At 44.2% G+C, this 19,866-nt stretch overlaps 1 protein-coding gene across 3 annotated transcripts; it reads right to left on the bottom strand.

Moving 5' to 3' along the window:
• Window positions 1-746: 746 nt before the first annotated feature.
• LOC135729325 (guanine nucleotide-binding protein G(q) subunit alpha-like) lies at window positions 747-16,184 on the bottom strand. Of its 3 annotated transcripts, none has more exons than XM_065246902.1 (8): window positions 16,156-16,184; window positions 13,847-14,876; window positions 13,197-13,381; window positions 12,679-12,833; window positions 12,140-12,268; window positions 11,805-11,934; window positions 11,534-11,687; window positions 747-1,626 (listed from the first exon to the last, which is right to left on the bottom strand). In XM_065246902.1, exons 2-8 carry the CDS (start codon window positions 13,995-13,997, stop codon window positions 1,424-1,426), a joined length of 1,107 nt encoding a protein of 368 aa, XP_065102974.1. In that variant the 5' UTR covers window positions 13,998-14,876; window positions 16,156-16,184; the 3' UTR covers window positions 747-1,423. The 3 variants fall into 3 exon arrangements, with proteins under 3 accessions (XP_065102974.1, XP_065102965.1, XP_065102956.1); XM_065246893.1 differs by lacking the exon at window positions 16,156-16,184 and adding an exon at window positions 15,009-16,145; XM_065246884.1 differs by lacking the exon at window positions 16,156-16,184 and adding an exon at window positions 15,935-16,145.
• Window positions 16,185-19,866: the final 3,682 nt, after the last annotated feature.

The raw sequence follows: 19,866 nt of genomic DNA, 5'->3' as shown, positions 1-19,866 counted from the left end.
TTCAGCGCTGAGCTCAGAAAATCTGCAGAGAGCCGGCTTTTAGCACGAAAAAAATAACGCCGCCCGCCGGTGTAAAAGCTTTGGTGAGCACACCCCCTAACTGTAATTGCGCAATCATGCACTATTGGCTAATTCGTATGAATTTGTACTTAGTGAGTCATACAAAAACATACAGTACGATTATCATAAAAAATAGCGAAACTCCACCACTGACCCGAACGTCACAGGAGCAAAAGCAAATCTTACAAAAATGTATGAATGTGGTCGTCAAATTAATACGAATTAGCAATCTCATAAAATACATACGAATTGCCATGAGAAAGCATTGTCAATTTCTTACCGTTCTTTGTACACTAAAGGCCAGATTAACTAAATAGGGCAAATAAGCGTGAGAGCGCAATTTCAAAAAGTGCAGATGGGAGTGGAATTTTCTGCGAAATCTCATTTCCATAACAACCACACAATCTACCAAGAGCAGTGCAAATTAACGTAGGAATTAAGGCATGATTTCTAAGGTGTAACAAATGCAAACAAATACCAGTAAACTGACGAGCGAAAACCTTAGTAAATTGCATTGCATAATATATTTAAAACTTTCCTTTTATACATTTTGCCCCTGAATGAAAACTCCTTTAAATGCAAATGAAATAAGGTCAGACGCAAAAACAACTGTCCATGTCTTTTCATTGCAAATTTTATTAAACTTTATTAAATTCTAGTAGTTTTTTAATGACAAAAGAGGCATTTGCGCTGGCGCATATTGTTAGTTAATTTGGTCCTGTATGTGATTTGATGTTACTTTCTTTCATGTTTAATATGCTAAAACCCCTGTACTATATGTGACCAGCTACAGTTTGAAATGTTTCACACTAAATATTCTGGCCATACAAAACTTTCAACATTAAATCAATTTAAACAGTAAACATAAATAAATGTATGTATTTATAAATATTTAAATATTTTTTCAGCAAGACAAAAGTGTACATTTTTAGGCTTTAATACACATTCACAAACACTTTCAGCAATGCAGGCTGAAAGTGTTATGATCCGCTGTCTTATGCTTTTATTTTGAAAGTCTAGTTCAGTGTTGTCTTTTGCTGTCTTGTTCTCCTCATATTTCCCTGCTGTTCAGTTCCCTGTTTTTATTATGGATATCAACAACATTGTTGCTTTTTCGCATCAATCAATCTGCACCTTAAACAAGGCACTATTACTTTAATTGAGCGTGACCAGTGCTTCAAAAACAGATCCAACGGCGAAACAAACTTGGCACTGCTGCTTCAGTGCTGCTTCTGCCACACATGCATGTGCAGTGTGAATGGACTAACTTGTTTACTATCGTGCTCGGGCCAAAGCAAGACCTGCACTTGGTGCCCTTCATCCTAAAAGGATCAGTGCTTCATTGGTGCTTTTTTTAACCATTTTAGATTAATTCATGCTCGTTCAGAGCTGCAATAAGTACAGTCTCTTTCACATCATTAAAAATATTTCGGATGTTATCCGTGTCCGTTGCACAGGTGAAGTGAGAGTAGATGTCTTTACATTCTTTGTTCTGGACATTGATGGCCTTCTGTTGATAAGTCTCCAAGATGAACTCCATGGCTTCTTTCGAGTCGCAACGTTTGCCTGAGGATAGAAATAATTTACAATAATTTACTTGGATAGTTTCCTTCGACAAATTCTGGTCAATTGTCAATATTTACTCTCCCTCATATTTTCTGAAATGTATAGGATTAAGTTCCCGTTCAATTTTATGTGTTGATTCGAAGCTATTTTGTTAGTTGTAGTAGTGTTATATTATCCTATTTCATGGCACTCAAAATGTTTTTGATTCTGACTGGCCAGTCGCAACATTCCAAGAGCCCTTTCACACAGACATTATGGAAAATGCGTCCCGGATTTGTCCGGAATCGTTTGATTTTTGGTTCTTTCACACTACAAATTAGGGCTGCACGATTAATCGTATTTTTATCATGATAACGATATGCGTGCCCCACGATTAATTAATGACAATCGTCGCGATTAATGTGTAAACACCAAGCACAAAACAGACAGTCTAGAATCAAGCAATGTGTTTGTTATGGGTGGAGTCAGAGTAAACGGAGTGTTTTTGCAAGCACAGTCTTATGGTAGAAATACGATAGCATCACAAGATTTACGGTCATTCACCTTGAACGAGAATAAAGGCAGAGCAACAAGAAGAAAGTGCAGAAATATGTATGTTTAATTCCCAAAAAGGGTCATATAGGCCTACCTACATTGTTTGGATATTTCGGATTTGAGGAAAGTGATGCTGATCAGGTAAGATATGTCTTGTGGAAACTGTGATCCTGTTCCGTCCAAACGTGAAATATCAAAAGTTTCAAGCCGCAACCATAAAAAAATCCCCGACCATCCACGACACAGAAAACAATAAGTTTAACGTTTAACCTATCGCACGAGTCCACTACGCACATTCACAATGCACCGCCAGCAGCAGGACCTTCAGCGCATCAGGAAAAATGGAGAACTGAATTAAAACCTTAAATACTGCGCATAATCTATAAAAGACTTCTTTCTGTAGTCATGTAAAAATGCGGTGTCATTTTTTTCTTGTTTGAGAGACTTTCTTCTTAGTTTAACTGTTGGATACATGAATAACCATATTCTATGTTAAAGACTTGAATTTTAATTGATGCATAGCGAATGTGTAAGGTAAGGCAACCTGCATGTTTATTTCGTTTCATGTTTATTTCGTTTTGTTTTGATTCATTATTTTTCTGCACCCCGCCGCAACTGCGAGCAACAGAGCAGCCTCCCTCCGCTTTAAAAAAAAATAGTGTTGATAATAAACATTTAAACTTACGGAAGAGGATTAGGGCCACTGGTGAAAAAAATATTTGAATTCTGACTTTATTCTCAGAATTCTGACTTTAAACTCAGAATTCTGACTTTAAACTCAGAATTCTGACTTTAATCTCAGAATTCTGACTTTAATCTCAGAATTCTGAGAATAAAGTCAGAATTCTGAGAATAAAGTCAGAATTCTGAGAATAAAGTCAGAATTCAAATTTTGAGTTTAAAGTCAGAATTCTGAGTTTAAAGTCAGAATTCTGAGTTTAAAGTCAGAATTCTGAGTTTAAAGTCAGAATTCTGAGTTTACAGTCAGAATTCTGAGATTAAAGTCAGAATTCTGAGTTTAAAGTCAGAATTCTGAGTTTAAAGTCAGAATTCTGAGAATAAAGTCAGAATTCTGAGATTAAAGTCAGAATTCTGAGAAAAAAGTCAGAATTCTGACTTTAAACTCAGAATTCTTAGAATAAAGTCAGAATTCAAATTCTGAGATTAAAGTCAGAATTCTGAGTTTAAAGTCAGAATTCTGAGAATAAAGTCAGAATTCTGAGATTAAAGTCAGAATTCTGAGATTAAAGTCAGAATTCTGAGATTAAAGTCAGAATTCTGAGATTAAAGTCAGAATTCTGAGATTAAAGTCAGAATTCTGAGATTAAAGTCAGAATTCTGAGAATAAAGTCAGAATTCAAATAATTTTTTCACCAGTGGCCCTAATCCTCTTCCGTATAAACTAACATTGTTATATGCTGAAAATATATATTTTATATAGATCTTATTGTAGGCAAGTGAAGTGTTGTTCCCTTTCAGTCGGTCACTACGACGTCACGTCGTGACCGACGAATTGGGAACCACTCCGCGGTGGCAAATCTACTTCGAGAAGCTATTAAAAAGGCCAATGAAATTGGCATGCAGATTATTTGCACCTGTCGCGCTGCCCAGCCGCGCGGGTATATAATGAGAGGCAGGTGCAGTAATCAAATCAGCTTTTCGCTTCGAAGCCGGCAGCATTCTGCTCTTGAGAAGCAATCCTTTCTGGGACCTCTGTGTGTGTCGAAGTTGGTAGGACAGACAGCACCTCAGCGGAGACTCGCATTTGTTCCACCTCTTTAATTTCTATTTTTTGATTTTATTTGAGTGTGTCGTTGCCTCTCCCCTGCGTGCTTCATCAACTCACGCATTACATCTAAAGAGTGAATTCCCTAAAAGAGCAACACGAGCTTGAACTTGTGCCTTTGTAAAGGCAGCCGTTCTCTCGTGTCACACGTCGGGTGGCGTCCTTTTCAGGATGACATTCCGACCGTGTGCTTCGTCCGGATGCGGGCTGTACATGAATCCTTGTGACGGCCACGATCGTTGCCTCTCATGCTTGGGGCTTGAGCATGCGGAGGCAGCGTTTCGCGACAGTACATGTCAGGTTTGTCTGAACATGACTGTGGTGGATCTGCGCAGTCGGGTGGCGTACCTCCGGGACCGCCGCCCCCCTTCCAAGCCATCCGGCGCTAAGAAGGCGGCCGTGATGCTTGCGAAGGACGACTTGCGCATCACGGTGCTGAATAAGTCCACCGACGGTGGCAGTGAAGTTCAGCACCCTGATCCACAGCCGGAGGTGCCAATGGAAACCGGGAGCGCGTGTTCTACGTTGCCCTCGGGGACCGCTGGCACCACACGGGATTCTGTTTCGTCCGCAGCATCGGGGGGGGGACCGTCTCTCTCGGACGTTGAGTCTGACCCTCTGCCTCCTTCGGGACGGTTAGGGGGCGCTGCGCTCGACCCCGAGATGGCGGCCATGCTCGCTTGGGCGGCGGGTACGGTCGGAGTGGAGTGGCGTCAACCATCTCCACCCGAGCCATCCCGCCTAGATGATTGGTACTTTGGGTCTGCTAGAACAGAGCAGACCCAGCCACCGGTGCCTTTCTTCCCCGAGGTTCATGAGGAACTGACACGGTCGTGGAAAAATCCTTTTTCCTCCCGGAAGCGGCCGTATCAGCCCTCACCCCTCACCACCCTCGACGGCGGGGCCGCTAGAGGGTACACCGATCTCCCCCCAGTTGAGCGTCCCGTCGCGATGCAACTGTGTCCGGCCGGGTCCTCTTCCCATTGGCGAGATCGGCCGACCCTCCCCTCGCGGGCATGTAGGTACTCCTCTGCACTAACAGGATGTGCCTACCGTGCTTGTGGGGAAGCGGCCTCTGCCATCCATGCCATGGCATTACTTCAGGTACACCAGGCTAAGGCACTGCGTGACCTGGACGAGGGTGGTCACGATTCGGCCGCATTTAAAGAGCTCCGTGCGGCTACTGACTTGGCGCTCAGAGCCACTAAGGTCACCGCACGGGCGGTCGGACGTGCGATGTCCACTTTGGTGGTCCAGGACCGCCATCTCTGGCTGTGCCTGGCCGACATGCGGGAGCAGGACCGTATTAAGCTCCTAGATGCTCCGGTGTCCCAGGCCGGCCTGTTCGGCGAGAGGGTGGAAAATTTTGCACAGGCGGTTTCCACTGCTCAGAAACAGACTGAGGCCATTGCGAAGATCCTGCCGCGTCGGAAACGTCCATCTGCCCCTTCGACGTCGGCACCTCAGTTTGCCTCTCGCTGAGGGCGTCCTGCAGCGGCCGCCCCCGTTCCTCCTCGGGGCACTTCTTCTAGGAAGCGAGGAACCGGCCGCCAGCAGCCCGCCCCGCCCGCTCAGCAGCCTGCCAAAAGAGGTGGAAAACGTAAGGCTAAACGACCCTGAGACGGGCGACCTGGAGATGGGGGGGATCGCTCTACGGGAGATGGTGAAGGCACCACTCCCCCCACCGGAGGAGGGCCGGGTGGGGAATCCTTGGTTTCAGTTTTTTTCTGTTCCGCCGGCTCTTCAGCCGGCACCCACAAAACCACAAAAAGAGCGAATTCCTCTTCCTTCTCCAGGTCTTCAGAGGAGCGTGAGAGCTACGGACGGGCACAAAACCCTATGTCCTCCTCCTCCTCTTTCGCCACCGGGTGTGTCACGACGGGTGAGTCTTCTACATCGAGATCTCCCCAGCTCTGCCCCCCATCAGGGGAAAAAGGTGAGTGGCACACCTCACAACACCTCCGTTGCTGTTATCACAGAGAGCGCAGCAACCGTTACATCCGCTCCCCTCACCGCGGGTACTCCGGTCGTGCCGTTAATTCCCCTCGCTCGGTATCTGGGGGCGTGGGAAGCGCTTCCCAGCCCGTCGAGATGGCTTTTACGCACGATTCGTCTCGGCTACGCGATTCAATTCGCCCGGCGCCCTCCCAAATTTGCGGGCATTCGGTTTACTACGGTGAAAAACGCCGACGCGCATGTTCTCCGTGCCGAGATCGCTGTTCTTTTGGCGAAAGATGCGATCGAACCGATCCCTCCAGCCGAGATGAAATCTGGGTATTACAGCCCTTATTTCATTGTACCCAAGAAAAGCGGCGGGTTGCGACCGATCTTGGACCTGCGTTTACTGAATCGAGCGCTTCACAAATTGCCATTCAAAATGCTGACGCACAAGAGCATATTTCAATGCATTCGTCCAAACGATTGGTTCGCAGCCATCGATCTGAAGGACGTGTACTTTCATGTCTCGATACTTCCTCGACACAGGCCGTTTCTCCGCTTCGCGTTCGAGGGGCGGGCATATCAGTACAAAGTCTTACCGTTCGGGCTTTCTCTCTCTCCCCGTGTATTCACGAAAGTAGTCGAGGGGGCATTAAAACCCCTGAGAGAGAACGGTGTGCGCATTCTAGCGTATCTCGACGATTGGTTAATAATAGCCCAGTCCCGTCAGATGCTTTGCGATCACACGGACCGTGTGTTAAAACACCTCGCCCGTCTCGGTCTTCAGGTCAACTGGGAAAAGAGCAAACTTTGCCCCACGCAGAGGATCTCTTTTCTCGGTATGGAACTGGATTCGGTCAGTTTAACCGCACGTCTAACAGAAGCGCGTGTGCAATCCATTCTGACTTGTCTAAATTCATTCAATGGCAAGAGCGCGGTCCCTCTGAAACAATTTCAGAAGCTCCTGGGTCATATGGCGGCAGCAGCGGCCATGACACCGCTCGGGCTGCTCCATATGAGACCGCTTCAGCGTTGGCTTCACGACCGAATCCCGAGGAGAGCGTGGCTCACCGGCGCGCACCGCGTAACGATCACACCGACGTGCCGTCTCCATTTCACTCCGTGGTTAGACCCGTCATTCCTCAGAGCAGGGGTATCATTAAAACAGGTCTCCAGGCATGCCATTGTGTACACGGATGCCTCCAACACGGGGTGGGGAGCCACGTACGACGGGCATGCAGTTTCGGGTGTCTGGACGACATTCCAGAGACGCTGGCATATAAATTGCCTCGAGTTGTTGGCTGTGCATCTCGCTCTCATTCGTTTCAGCAACGAGCTTCGAGACAAGGATGTATTAATTCGCACCGACAACATTGCGACTGTTGCGTATATCAATCGCCAAGGCGGTTTGCGCTCTCGTCACCTGTCGCATCTCGCCCGTCATCTCCTCCTTTGGAGTCAGAAGAATCTGAGGTCTCTTCGTGCCATTCACATCCCGGGGTCGCTCAATACAGCGGCAGATGCGCTCTCACGAGCAGCGCGTCCCGGCGAATGGCGGCTCCACCCCCAGACGGTTCAGCTAATTTGGGAACGTTTCGGCAAAGCACAGGTAGATCTGTTTGCCTCCCCAGAAACGACACATTGTCGCCTGTTCTATTCACTGAACGAGGGAACTCTCGGGGTGGATGCACTGGCACACAGCTGGCCGCGGGGTTTACGCAAATACGCCTTCCCCCCAGTGAGCCTCATTGCGCAAACACTGTGCAAAGTCAGGGAGGACGAGGAGCGCATTCTCTTAGTCGCGCCGTATTGGGCAACCAGGAATTGGTTTCCAGAGCTCGCGCTCCTCGCGACAGCCCCTCCCTGGAAGATTCCCCTGAAGAAGGACCTTCTTTCTCAAGAAGGGGGCACATTATGGCACCCACGTCCCGATCTGTGGAACCTCCATGTGTGGTCGCTGGACGGGACGCGGAGGTTCTAAATGATTTACCGCAAGCGGTATCCAACACTATTTTTGCGGCGCGAGCGCAGTCTACTAGACAGGCTTATAAGCTTAAATGGAACCTGTTCGTTGTTTGGTGTGCTTCACAGTCAGAGGACCCCCGAGAATGCTCTATTAGAGTCGTGCTTTCATATCTTCAGCATCGTCTGGAGAAGAGGCTGTCACCTTCTACCATTAAAGTAGATATCGCGGCAATATCCGCGCACCACTCACCGATAAACGGTAGATCTGTGGGTCAGCACGATCTTGTTATTAAATTCCTAAGAGGTGCACGAAGGCTGAATCCTTCTCGCCCGCCCTCTATTCCTCCGTGGGACTTGTCCATGGTGCTGAAAGCACTCCAGCTTGCCCCATTCGAGCCTTTGCATTCTGTGAGTATCAAATTTCTCACAATGAAAACTTTAACTCTTCTTGCACTGGCTTCGGTTAAACGGATAGGGGATCTTCATGCATTCTCGGTCAACGATTCGTGCCTTCAGTTCGGGCCCGATAATATCAATGTAACATTGAGACCCAGGCCCGGCTACGTGCCCAAAGTTCCCACCACTCCTTTTAAGGATCAAGTGGTGAACTTACAAGCCCTGCCCCAGGAGGAAGCAGACCCAGCCATGGCTTTGTTATGCCCTGTGCACGCTTTGCGTGTATATGTGGACCGAACTCAAAGCTTTAGAACCTCAGAGCAGCTCTTTGTCTGTTACGGTGGTCAGCAGAAAGGGAAGGCTGTCACTAAGCAGAGGATGTCTCATTGGATTGTAGACACTATCGCCCTCGCGTATGAAAAGCAGGGTGCCCCTTGCCCCTTTAATTTGAGAGCCCACTCTACTAGAAGTGTGGCATCATCTTGGGCATTTGCTCGTGGTTCCTCGCTAGCAGACATTTGTAGAGCGGCTGGCTGGGCGACACCTAACACGTTCACCAGATTTTACAGTGTTCGTATTGAGCCGGTATCCTCTCGTGTTCTCTCCTCAAACCGGTAGAAACACTCAGAGTCGGCTCCTGTGTCGGCTTGCAGCCTCCGTTTTGGTGCTGAACGACTGCGCCAATATGGAAGGCCATAAGGTCAAAACGTCACAAAATAAGGTTTTGCCTTTCCTCCATCGCCTTTTCAGTCGATGTTGCGGAGCATCGGCTGTCAGCCTCTCATTAGCTGTATTCCTGAAAACCTGTGTTTGGCTAGGCCCCCGTATAGCGCCCCCGTGAGGTGTCCTATGCGCGTATTCCGTGGAGCTAATCTACCACGTTTTCCCTTGCAGAGCCCGCTCTGCTCTCTCTCTAGTATAAATATAGTTATGAGAGTCACGTCATAGACCTACGGGCTATTTTTCGCCACCCATTCGTACAATCTCCTCTGGGTTGGCTCCGCAGCGTCTCCTAGTTCCGCCCAGGCTGGATTCGCTTCCCAGTTTGCCTAGTTCACTATCGTGGGTTTAGGAACAAGTAGTGACCGGCCTTCTGCTGTAAGCCCAGGTTCCGCCTCTCGTAAAGTGAAGACGGAAGGTTTTACGCAGGCACTGGAAGGGTCAGCTCCAGTGGCGCTTTGGTAGGGATTCCCAATTCGTCGGTCACGACGTGACGTCGTAGTGACCGACTGAAAGGGAACGTCTCGGTTACATATGTAACCCTCGTTCCCTGAAGGAAGGGAACGGAGACGTCACGTCCCGTCGCCACAGTTGCTGTTCCACTGCTGAGTCGGCCGGCCCCTTTATTTTGCCGGCTTCTCAGCGAAAAAAGCTGATTTGATTACTGCACCTGCCTCTCATTATAGCGCGGCAGGTGCAAATAATCTGCATGCCAATTTCATTGGCCTTTTTAATAGCTTTTCGAAGTAGATTTGCCACCGTGGAGCGGTTCCCAATTCGTCGGTCACGACGTGACGTCTCTGTTCCCTTCCTTCAGGGAACGAGGGTTACATATGTAACCGAGACGATTTGAGAGGCTCAACTGATCAAACAAGTCGTCAAAATGACGTTAGCTGTCGGCTGCTAACCGCTTGGTCATTATCAAAAACCTTAATTTAACAAACAAAAAAGGCTCTAAAATGTAAGAAATAAAATATATTTTATAATTTTGACAGTTAAAACTGAACTGCTTTAATTGCTGCAGTAGTAGTACAGCTGTAAGTAATCTGTGTAAGGAGTTATTTTTTTTTGTTATTTCTGCGCATTTCTTTTGCAAAATCTATGCAGAATTTTGCGGAATGATTTAAAATTTTTTTTAAAGATATACGAGATTGGGAGCTGTGGATATTACAAAACAATAAAATATTTTATAATATAGGCTTATAAAATGTATATAATATATGTATATAATATTATATACATGGCTATAAAATGTGATAAAAATACAGAAGTAAATAGAAGTTCATCACTAAAAGAATGATCGTAATTTTTAATCGTGCTCAAAAGTTTGAGCAAAACAATCGTGATCATCATTTTTCCTGTAATCGTGCAGCCCTACTACAAATGATTTTCTGGAATCTGCGAGTGCATTCAAACACATGCAGTAAAGATCCCATAAAGACACGTGACGAGTTTAAAGTCCTGCATTTGGAAGGTTTTTCTCCGCAGAGTCTGAAGTCATGATTTCTCTCTCGAGAAACCACGCGTTTGCATTTTTGTTTATGATAAGATCATAAAGGAACGCGAGATGTGCTGTTTTGTCATGCTCGTGAATGATCTCAGCTTTTTTTACGAGCTCCCTGATCTCTGCTTCAGTCCAGTTTGCAGACATTTCTCGTTGGGAATGTTAATGTGCATTTAAAACCCCAGTTTTAAAGGGCTGAACCATAACTTCTTGTTGCAATGACAAGCCTCACTATGGCACGCCATTACGGTGCATTAACAGGGGGCGTAAGCGTTAATGCTTCCCATTCACTTTTAATGGGTAACGTCATACATTGCCGAACTGAATTGTGGATCCGTTGGCACCGCGTCAGTGCCGTTGCTCGCGGCAGAAGTTGAAAACTTTGTAACTTTTCAAGAGCCAACGTGTGCGTCAGCCAATCAGACCGCCATATGCAAATAACCTAGGCAGAGCCAGCCAATTACATTTATGGAAGACCGGAGCATAGGTTGTGGCCACTGTTATTGGCAGTTGACCACGCTTCAGACAAGCCTTCCGTCAATCGTTAACGCCCCGTGTGAATGCACCGTTACAGCATTGTTTCTGTCTTGGTTGACACAAAACGCTTTCTGTAAATGTTATGGCAATGTTACTAGGTCCCCTTTACGGGAGCGATCCCAGAACCTCTCTGCCAATTTTATGGATATTTTCTGGGATCCAAGTGCTGTGAATGGGGTTAAGGTTTGTTATTCCAAGAAAACAACTGCCTGAAACTAATAACACACGTTAACCCGGATGGTGCAAATCATTTTGACAGGTAGAGTTTAATATTACGCAAAATGAAATATAAATATTTATTTTAAAAACATCTGCGATAACAACCTACTGCCTAAATAATTTACATGAATTTAGGCTTGTTAATTGAGAAACTACCTATTCTAAAGCAAAATCTTTTTTTGGTCATTTCTCAAGACCTGCTGTGTCAACTCTGTTTCTTAGAAAGCCTAATATTCCCATCCTATAATATCCTACGTAGGAAACAGGAGGCAAAATGTTTGGGCCACCTGAAACCCTTTTGTCCATACCTTGAAAATCAGGGAAATATGTTTGTAAGTCTGATATCTGGATCTTTTCCTCAAAGATGTCCTTCTTGTTCAGGAAAAGGATGATGGAGGCCTTGGCGAACCATGGCGAGTGAATGATAGTGTGAAACAGCGATAAGCTCTTCTTTATGCGGTTCTGTAGACAGACAATATTTTCATTTTAAAAACTTACTTAGTACCATATGAACTTTTTTTTAAATATTGCAAAAAAAAAGATACAGATACTGTAGATTAAGGTTACGATAAGATTCACCTCTTTGTTATTCTCCTCCAGCACTTGGTCATAGTCGCTGAGAGAAGCTAAAAATATAAGTGATGTCATATATTCAAAGCAATGGATCCATTTTCTCCTTTCTGACTTCTGACCTCCGACATCCACAATCCTTAGAAAAAACAGTGATAAGACAAACAGGATACATCAGATGCTAAAGTCAAATGGCAGATGACAGTTCCTGTTTCATGTGGATCATATGACTGAAATATACATCAGTAATTAATCATGATAAATTTTATCTTAACGATAGAGATATCAACATGTTGTGACCCTTGTCTGGACAATACAGCCGTTTCTTGTGTGTTAAACTGTACCTGAGGGTGATATTCTTCAAATTAAAAGAATATTCATTGATGGATTTGGTGGGGAACCGGACTCTGAGCACATCCTGGTCTGTGGGGATGTAGTCTGCAGATGCGATACGGTCTAAATTTTTCATAAAGCTAAAAACATAAGCATAAGCACCTTAAACACATCAATTCATGTCACAGATAGCTTATCCAATACCATGAGTTTTAAGTTTTTATTCTTTTACTAACTTTACCATAGTAAAGGAGATGTGAAAACTCACCAGTCTTTCCATAAGCACAGACTATTTTTGTGGAGGTCTCTATTTTTGTGGATGTTTCTAACTGTCTGCCTATGGCTAGACTTTGATTAATGAGCCTGACTTAACACATTACTAAAGCAACTCAACCAGATTCTGTAAAGTGACTGTGACAATAGCTCAGTAATGATATCATAGCTGCGTGTTATTATAAGCTACATGTAATATAACCAATCAGCCACTTTTACTATTCTCAATATTGACTGATTTACTGTACAATATCCTTCACATCTTAAGCATACTTACTATTCTGTTGAGTCTAGTAGCTGGTACTCTTTACGGCGACCGTAACACAATTTGATACCCGTGTCACTCCAAAGTCGACGAACTTCTTCAAAATAGGTTGTTTTCAAAACTGTCATGCCATTTATTTCTACTTCCTGAAACTGTTGGCCGTACACCTTAAAATATGAAAAGGAACAATTTAGGTTGGTTTGTAAAATTCTGAAAGCAAAACTGCCACAGATATTCCCAGGTTTTTAAAAGCTGGATAATCTTATCAGCAGGAGAACAAAGAGACAGTAATGCTCAGGTGAGGGTCGTAACAGGAGATCATAAGGGGGTCATAAGTGAACCAAGAACCTTAAAAAAAGGAAAAGTTGGCCTAATATAATTTGTAATAGCTTAATAAACAGCTAGCTTATGGTGTGACTATTGATTTCCATGAATATTGAGATGAGATTATTCATAAAAACAGCAGCTATTTGAGCCACTCCTGTAAATTGTTTTACACATCCATTGACCAGATATAATTCCAACTTCACCTCATTTTGTGGGTTGGCATAAGGAATCTTCAGTGTGGTCATAGCCCCTGTCAATGCCGTCATAGCTGTAAAGATATTCTGGTGGACCAGTTTAGCAAAAACACGTCTTTCTTCCTCCGAAAAACCATTTCCGTGAATTATCCTCATTTGTTTAATAAAAGTCGTCTTCCCACTATCTCCAGTGCCTAAATTAAACCAAAAAGGTCAGTCAAGATCTCCTCTGCACAATGTTATAATGCTGCATTCACATCAGCCGTGGTAGAGGCGTCAAGCGCGAGTGATTTCAATGTTAAGTCAATGTGAAGACGCGCAAATTGAGCGTTGTCGTGGAAAATGCGAGTTGAAAAATTTTAATTTGGCAGAAAAAATCACCATGTTAACCAATCAGGAGCTAGCTCTTGTAGTGACGTGATAACAGGAAGCGAGCAGAGTGGCAGAAGCCTATGGAAGGCCCTCCCATGACGCGAATGTCCGCGTAAATGTCTTGATGACTAGAATTTCACGTGCGAATGAAGCAAGTAAACTCAAAATGTTCAAGCGGCAAACTAAGATGCGATGCGATTTTGACGCCTCAAATGCGGCTGGTGTGAACCCACGGTTATACATAAAATGTAAAAAGTAGAAGTTTCTATTAGGTTAAATAATCTCACCTAATAAAAGCACTTTGATCTCTCTGCGTTCTCGATTCTTCTGCTCTAACAGGATGCGATTAATTTCATTGTTTACAGCGATTGCGTACCTCTTCTCTTCAGAAACGCAACAGGTCCACCGATTGTAGCACCATCTCCACATCTCCCCCATACTTAGTGCATTTTTCTATACTAAGGCTATACGATAACTAACGTATTGAAGTAACAAACTAAGCATGTTAACTAAGGGAAGACGTACAGCCATCCGGTTGTTTTTTACTAAAGAAATCCCCAGAGTGTATTAAATTAGTAAAAAATGCCAAACCTTCCACAAGAAAAAAATGTTATAGCGACTTTAATGGGGCACACACACCAAAGGCGAATTCTACGATTTGTGGGAGTAGATTACACACAAATCAATGCAAAGATGTGAATAGACGTGAAATAGAGCGATGCGAATGGCGCGAATTGGCGGTGCGATTGCTGCAAAAATGCGCTTATGGCCTCAAATACGTCTTCGCGCAAGTTGAAAATATTCAACTCAAGCGAAACATTTGCATAACACAATGTATACTGTGATTAATCTAGAGCAAGGAATGCGATGCTTCGTGTTTGGTATTTACATAGCATTAGATGAATTTAAACAAGTTTAAAGTTTAAACAAGACAAACAGGCATTAAGTCTGCTCATTTGTAAATAACATCTTAATTTAATAAATAATTTAATAAAATTTATTTTTTAACTGCATCGATCTCGGTCAAGATAACTCAAAGTACCCAGATAAAGCTGTATCATAGACTGTAAAAAACAATGGACGTCCCGACATCGCTTCCTTCCACTGTAATAAATTGAAGCCAAAAATGTCCGACCATGGACGCTGCTATGTTACGTAAAAACGGCAGTTTGGAACCAGGGCATGTGCAGAAGGAATCGTCCGTGGAGCCAAAGGCAGAGCCGCGGTATTAATCAAAGAGCCAGCGGCTTCACTTTTCAAGATGTATGAGGCACACCTGAGCATTAGTTTCCGGCAGGTTTTCAGGTGGTTTGTTTCCTGTAACAAACATTGGAATGTCACATATCAGAATAAAGAATTCCAGTGCGTCTTGTAATAAATGATAAGTTTTGATATCAGTTTAAGGTCTTTGTGAAACCCAAATATATTTTAGTGTTTGCCGTCACCCACCTATAAAAAGACGAAACCTTGCACGCGTGGTCACTTTTAAAACACAGCTTTATGAGAACATTTATGAATCTTTTGTTTTGAATTGTGGTTGGGAGCGTGTATCCAACTGGCCAAGTCATGTGATTTTAGCAAACTAGGCTTCTTTATGTCATAAATGGCCCAGTCCCAAATGGCGCACTTCATGTGGACTTTTGGTCTTGTGGCCTTAAATTGCACGTGCTCGCTTAGTCTACGAGTCTGTAGGGTGTCCCATCTGTAATTTTTAAGCTCCGAACTGTGCTCATCAGCACCCCCTTTGCACCCTTGATGCGGTCTTCGGCGAAGCACGCACTACAGCAGGCTTTGTGCACTTTACCAACCCAGAAGTCCTTGCTAAAGAGGAATTAGACCAATCAGATGATGGAAGGGAGGAGTTCACACTGATGGGCAACTTCTCTTCCTATTTCCGGCATGACTCTCGAGTCTGTCCCAAAATGCGACTCTGGAGCGCCCTCTTAGACTCGCGTCAGGGTCCCTAAGGTCTGCACCACATGATGTCATCAAAGTGTGGACTCTGAGGAGGTCCATAAGTCCGGAGTGGGCCATTTGGGACAAGGCCACTGTTTGAAACGTTTCGAAAATCCAATGATTCACTACTAGGGGTAGTTGCTCACAAATGACCAGTGTCTAATATGTTTATGGTCTAATTGGGTCAGCTTTATTATGCAAGTTCATAAAACTTATTATTCAGACTGATAACACTACCATTTTGACTACTTTTTTTATAGACAGATTAAATGACAAACATGTGCATAATTAAAAGGGTAGTAAGTTTTTAATGATTTGTTTGCCCTAAATAAAACTAAAAATACAGAATACACTTTTAATTATGACTTAATCGTTTCATAAAATTGCAGACCACAGCAGGAGCACGTTGAATCACTCACCTGTATTCGTCGTACGGAGAGTGCGTATTAAAGAAACGCGTGCCTTTGTTTTGGCTGAGAAACCTAATAACCCTCCCTCCTCCTACCCACAGCAGTTAGATAGGTAAATAAGTATAAAGTCTTGTATGAACATAAGAAAATGAATGTAAAAACCTGCAATTAATGTAAAGTAAATAAAGCTGTTGTAGCAATCAGAAGTGGTGTTAACTTATTGAACTTACTTGACACTCCTTGTAGATGTCAGTCTTTTGTCTTGGCAGGCACAGCAGGTTAAGCAAGACTTTCATGAGCACGTTTGAGATTTTTAAATTACACTCTCTGAAATAAAGGTACACAAGTTGTCACTGGGACAGTACCCTTTCAAAAAGGTACACCTTTGTATTCAAAGAGTGCATATTTGTACTTCAAAGGTACATATTGGCAGTTCAAAGATACATATTTGTATGGGTAAGGGTACTGCCCCAGAGACAGCATTGTACCTTTATTTTTGACAGTGTAGTAGAGAGAGAGAGAGAGAGAGAGAGAGAGAGAGAGAGAGAGAGAGAGAGAGAGAGAGAGAGAGAGAGAGAGAGAGAGAGAGAGAGAGCGAAGAAACCTGTTGTCTTACATTAAGTTTTTTTTTCTTAGTGCTTTGTTGTTTAAATGTGTTACCAAATGCTGCCTCCGTAGAGTTAAATCATAATATTTTAGGTTTTTATTTCATTAAAATAACCAAATTAATAGCATTTATCATTACAGATTTAGGTACAGAGGAAATAACAGAGTTAACTGTTTCTGTGGTTCTCATTTCATGAACTCATTATTCATTCATTCAGTGAGACATTAGCGCCACCCACAGGCCAACTTACAGTGGTTTGTACCTCATCCATGATCCACAAATCTTAATTTTTAGCCATTCCATGGGTAGCTGTTGGGCACCAGCAGGTGCTTGAAGGACAATGGTAACTAATGTGAAGTCATCCATAGCAAGTATCGAAAACAAAGTTTCCTCTGTCCAATGGAGATGACTTTTTGGTATGTATGATGCTACACTTTATTTCACTTTTCTAAACCGTTTCAGTTCCTTCTTGCAGTTTCTTTTATTTAATAGTTTTGTGTTTGTTTCATTAAGCAATAACACAATTCAGTATAAACACTTTAATACTACACCTGTTCAAATGCTATGGATTTATCAAATTGCTTTCAGTGTCATCAAATTAAATGGTGTGCAGAACTCATGGTGTCATAATAAGCATTTGCTTAATACATGAATGTGTATGACTTTCTGTTGCTTTTGTTTATTAGGGTTTTTTTTGTTGTAGGAAGTGTATTTGTGACCCTGGACCACAAAACCAGTCATGAGGTATTTTTCATTTTTTTTTGTAATTGAGATTTACACACTTAAATGGCTAGGTTATTTTTGAACAATAATAGGTATATATTTATACGCAACTATGGGGTATAATAAACCAGCAGATAGGTTTAAACAACCCAGCATTGGGTCAATTTTAACCCAGCAGTGTGTTCTGACAAATATTTATCCATTATGGGTCAAAAATAACCCAACCATTTTTATAGTGTATTCATCATCTGAAAGCTATAAATAAATATGGAAATATAAGCCTTTCATTAGTATATAATATATATATACACACACTCACACTCAGGATTATTAGGAACACCATACTAATACTGGAAAAAGAAAAAAAAGGCGAAGTACACAGATTTGGTTGCCGAGTGTAGAGAAAGTGAATGGAGTGTGAGGCTGTACCCAGTGGAAGTGGGAGCCAGAGGCTTTTTGGGCAGAACAAGATCATGCCTTCTCAGGGACCTGGGACAACGTGGGAGCCATACTGAGTAGATCCACCAAAGAGCTCTCTGAGGAAGCGGAGAAAGCAAGCCACTGGCTCTGGCTGAAACGATGAGACATGGGGAGGCTTGGGGAGTTAATTAGGTTTTGCTGCAGGGGGTGTCAGGGAGACGTCCCTGGTCACCGCCCCGCCAACAAGAGACATACTGGGTCAAGGGGCGAAATGTTAGTGAGTGGTGGTCCCCAGCTGAAGACCCTGCAGCAAAGCCATGTGGTATGCGGTCAGGTTTAGGCCTGCCTCAGGGAAGAGGACGCCCCTGCCATGCATAGTCCCCCAGGCACCGTAGGAGGTGCGACAGGCCTAAGGCCCAGCAGAAAGACCATCTCGCTGTAATGAATGATGCATTTCTGGAGGCAGTGGCTACTGTGAATAGAGCAGTTGGAGTCCAGGGAAGACTGGAGAACAATCAGGAAAGACTGGTGGCAGCAGGAGAGACTGCTCCGGGAGAGGCGGGTTGGTAACCCTATCCTCTAGTTTTCCAAGAGGAAGACACCCAAAGCTTACTACAAAGAAGAAACAAAGAAAACAACCCGAAGGCCCTCGTAGAGGCGGGATGAAAGAAGGGCCAACAAGGACGGATCACACGGTAACGAACGTAAGGATATCGGCAAAAGAGAAGATCCCAAGGAGGTGTGGGTGTGGCTGGGAAAAAACAACAACTCTGAGGGGACTTCACATCCATATTGGAAAAAAGAAGTTTGGTGTTAGTAGCCTGAAGCAACCTTGCACTGCCCCGGTGCAGACGGGTCAGACAAATGGAATCCATGGTCGGGTTGACAACCACAGTACCAATGGGCCCAATGTTGCTGAGGCAGAGCAGAAGGAGAGGACAGTGGAAGAAAGGGATGTTGATGAACCCCAAGAAGAGAACTCAGTAGCACCCCCAAGAACGGAGTTGAGCCAAAGAGCCAGGAACCTGAAGAACCCACTCCGAAGGAACAAAATCAAGTGGCCAGAGGCCAATGAGGTTGAGGAGTGGAGAAAGTTGGATGAACATCTGACTGGGCTGCTGCAAAAAGCTCTGCACGGGTCAGTGGTAGCAAAGCTAAACCTGTTTGGGGAGATCCTGTATGAAGAATGCAGCAACAGGTTTGGTGAGGTGGCTATCTAAGAAGCCTCCGTAAGATCAAAAGGCAGAAGAGAGAAAGAAATCGATGACCTGGTGATAAGCAGACGGCAGCTCCGCAAGCATTGGAGGAAGGCAGAGGAGCCTGAAAAGGAGGGTCTGAAAAACCTCTGGGATGAGATAAGAAGACGTCTTGCTAACCTCAGGAGGGCAGAACGCATTAGAAGGCGGAGGAAAAGAAAGGAGAAGGAAAGATCCAGTTTCTTCAGAAATCCATTCCGGTATGCATGCAGGCTCCTTGAGGAGAAGACAAGCGGAATTCTGGATGTTTCCAAACAAGAACTGCAGGAATACATCCACACTCAGTATAGTGGCCCAGCAAGGAATAAACCCCTAGATTCACCAGGGTATGTGCCTAGACCTTCAGAATCATTAGCCCTGTCTGATGCATCACCACCAAAGTTCAGCAAGATTGAGCAGGTGATCCAGCGGGCAAGATCTGCTTCAGCACCAGGCCCGAATGGGATACCTTACAAACTGTATAAGCACTGCCCAGAAGTGCTGAAGCTGCTATGGACCCTGATAAGAACTACCTGGAATAAGCAGATCATACCATCCGAGTGGCAGAGAGCAGTGGCAGTCGCTATTCCCAAACAACAGAACGAACGCTAAGACCATTGAGCAATTTAGAAGCATAGCTCTATTGAATGTGGAGGGGAAATTTTTCTTCTCTGTGATGGCAAGAAGAGTGACCACCTACCTCACAGAGAACAACTACATTAATACCAGTTGTCAGAAAGTCGGGATTGCAGGTTTCCCTGGCTGTGTAGAACTTGCTTCCATGATTTGGGAACAGAACCAGATGGCTAAAAGGGAGAAGACAGATCTGCATGTCGTATGGCAAGATCTAGCTAATGCCTATGGGTCAGTGCCACACCTGCTAATAGCCCACGCATTGGAATTCTTCTACATCCCAGACAACATCAGGACCATGATCATGAACTACTACCAGGAAA

Source organism: Paramisgurnus dabryanus, chromosome 24 (assembly GCF_030506205.2).
Source record: "Paramisgurnus dabryanus chromosome 24, PD_genome_1.1, whole genome shotgun sequence".
Classification (NCBI taxonomy): domain Eukaryota; kingdom Metazoa; phylum Chordata; class Actinopteri; order Cypriniformes; family Cobitidae; genus Paramisgurnus; species Paramisgurnus dabryanus.
Note: the sequence above shows the minus strand (reverse complement) of the source record. Positions and strands in the feature narration are given on the sequence as shown.

Bases quoted from the DNA above. Each gene is read 5' to 3' on its own strand.
- LOC135729325 (XM_065246902.1), bottom strand. From the start codon at position 13,997: ATGGGGGAGATGTGGAGATGGTGCTACAATCGGTGGACCTGTTGCGTT. The intron at 12,834-13,196 runs GTGAAGTTGGAA...TCATATTTTAAG, and splicing joins ATGCCAACCCACAAAATGAG to GTGTACGGCCAACAGTTTCA. The intron at 11,688-11,804 runs GTGAATCTTATC...GTCTGTCTACAG, and splicing joins TGGAGGAGAATAACAAAGAG to AACCGCATAAAGAAGAGCTT.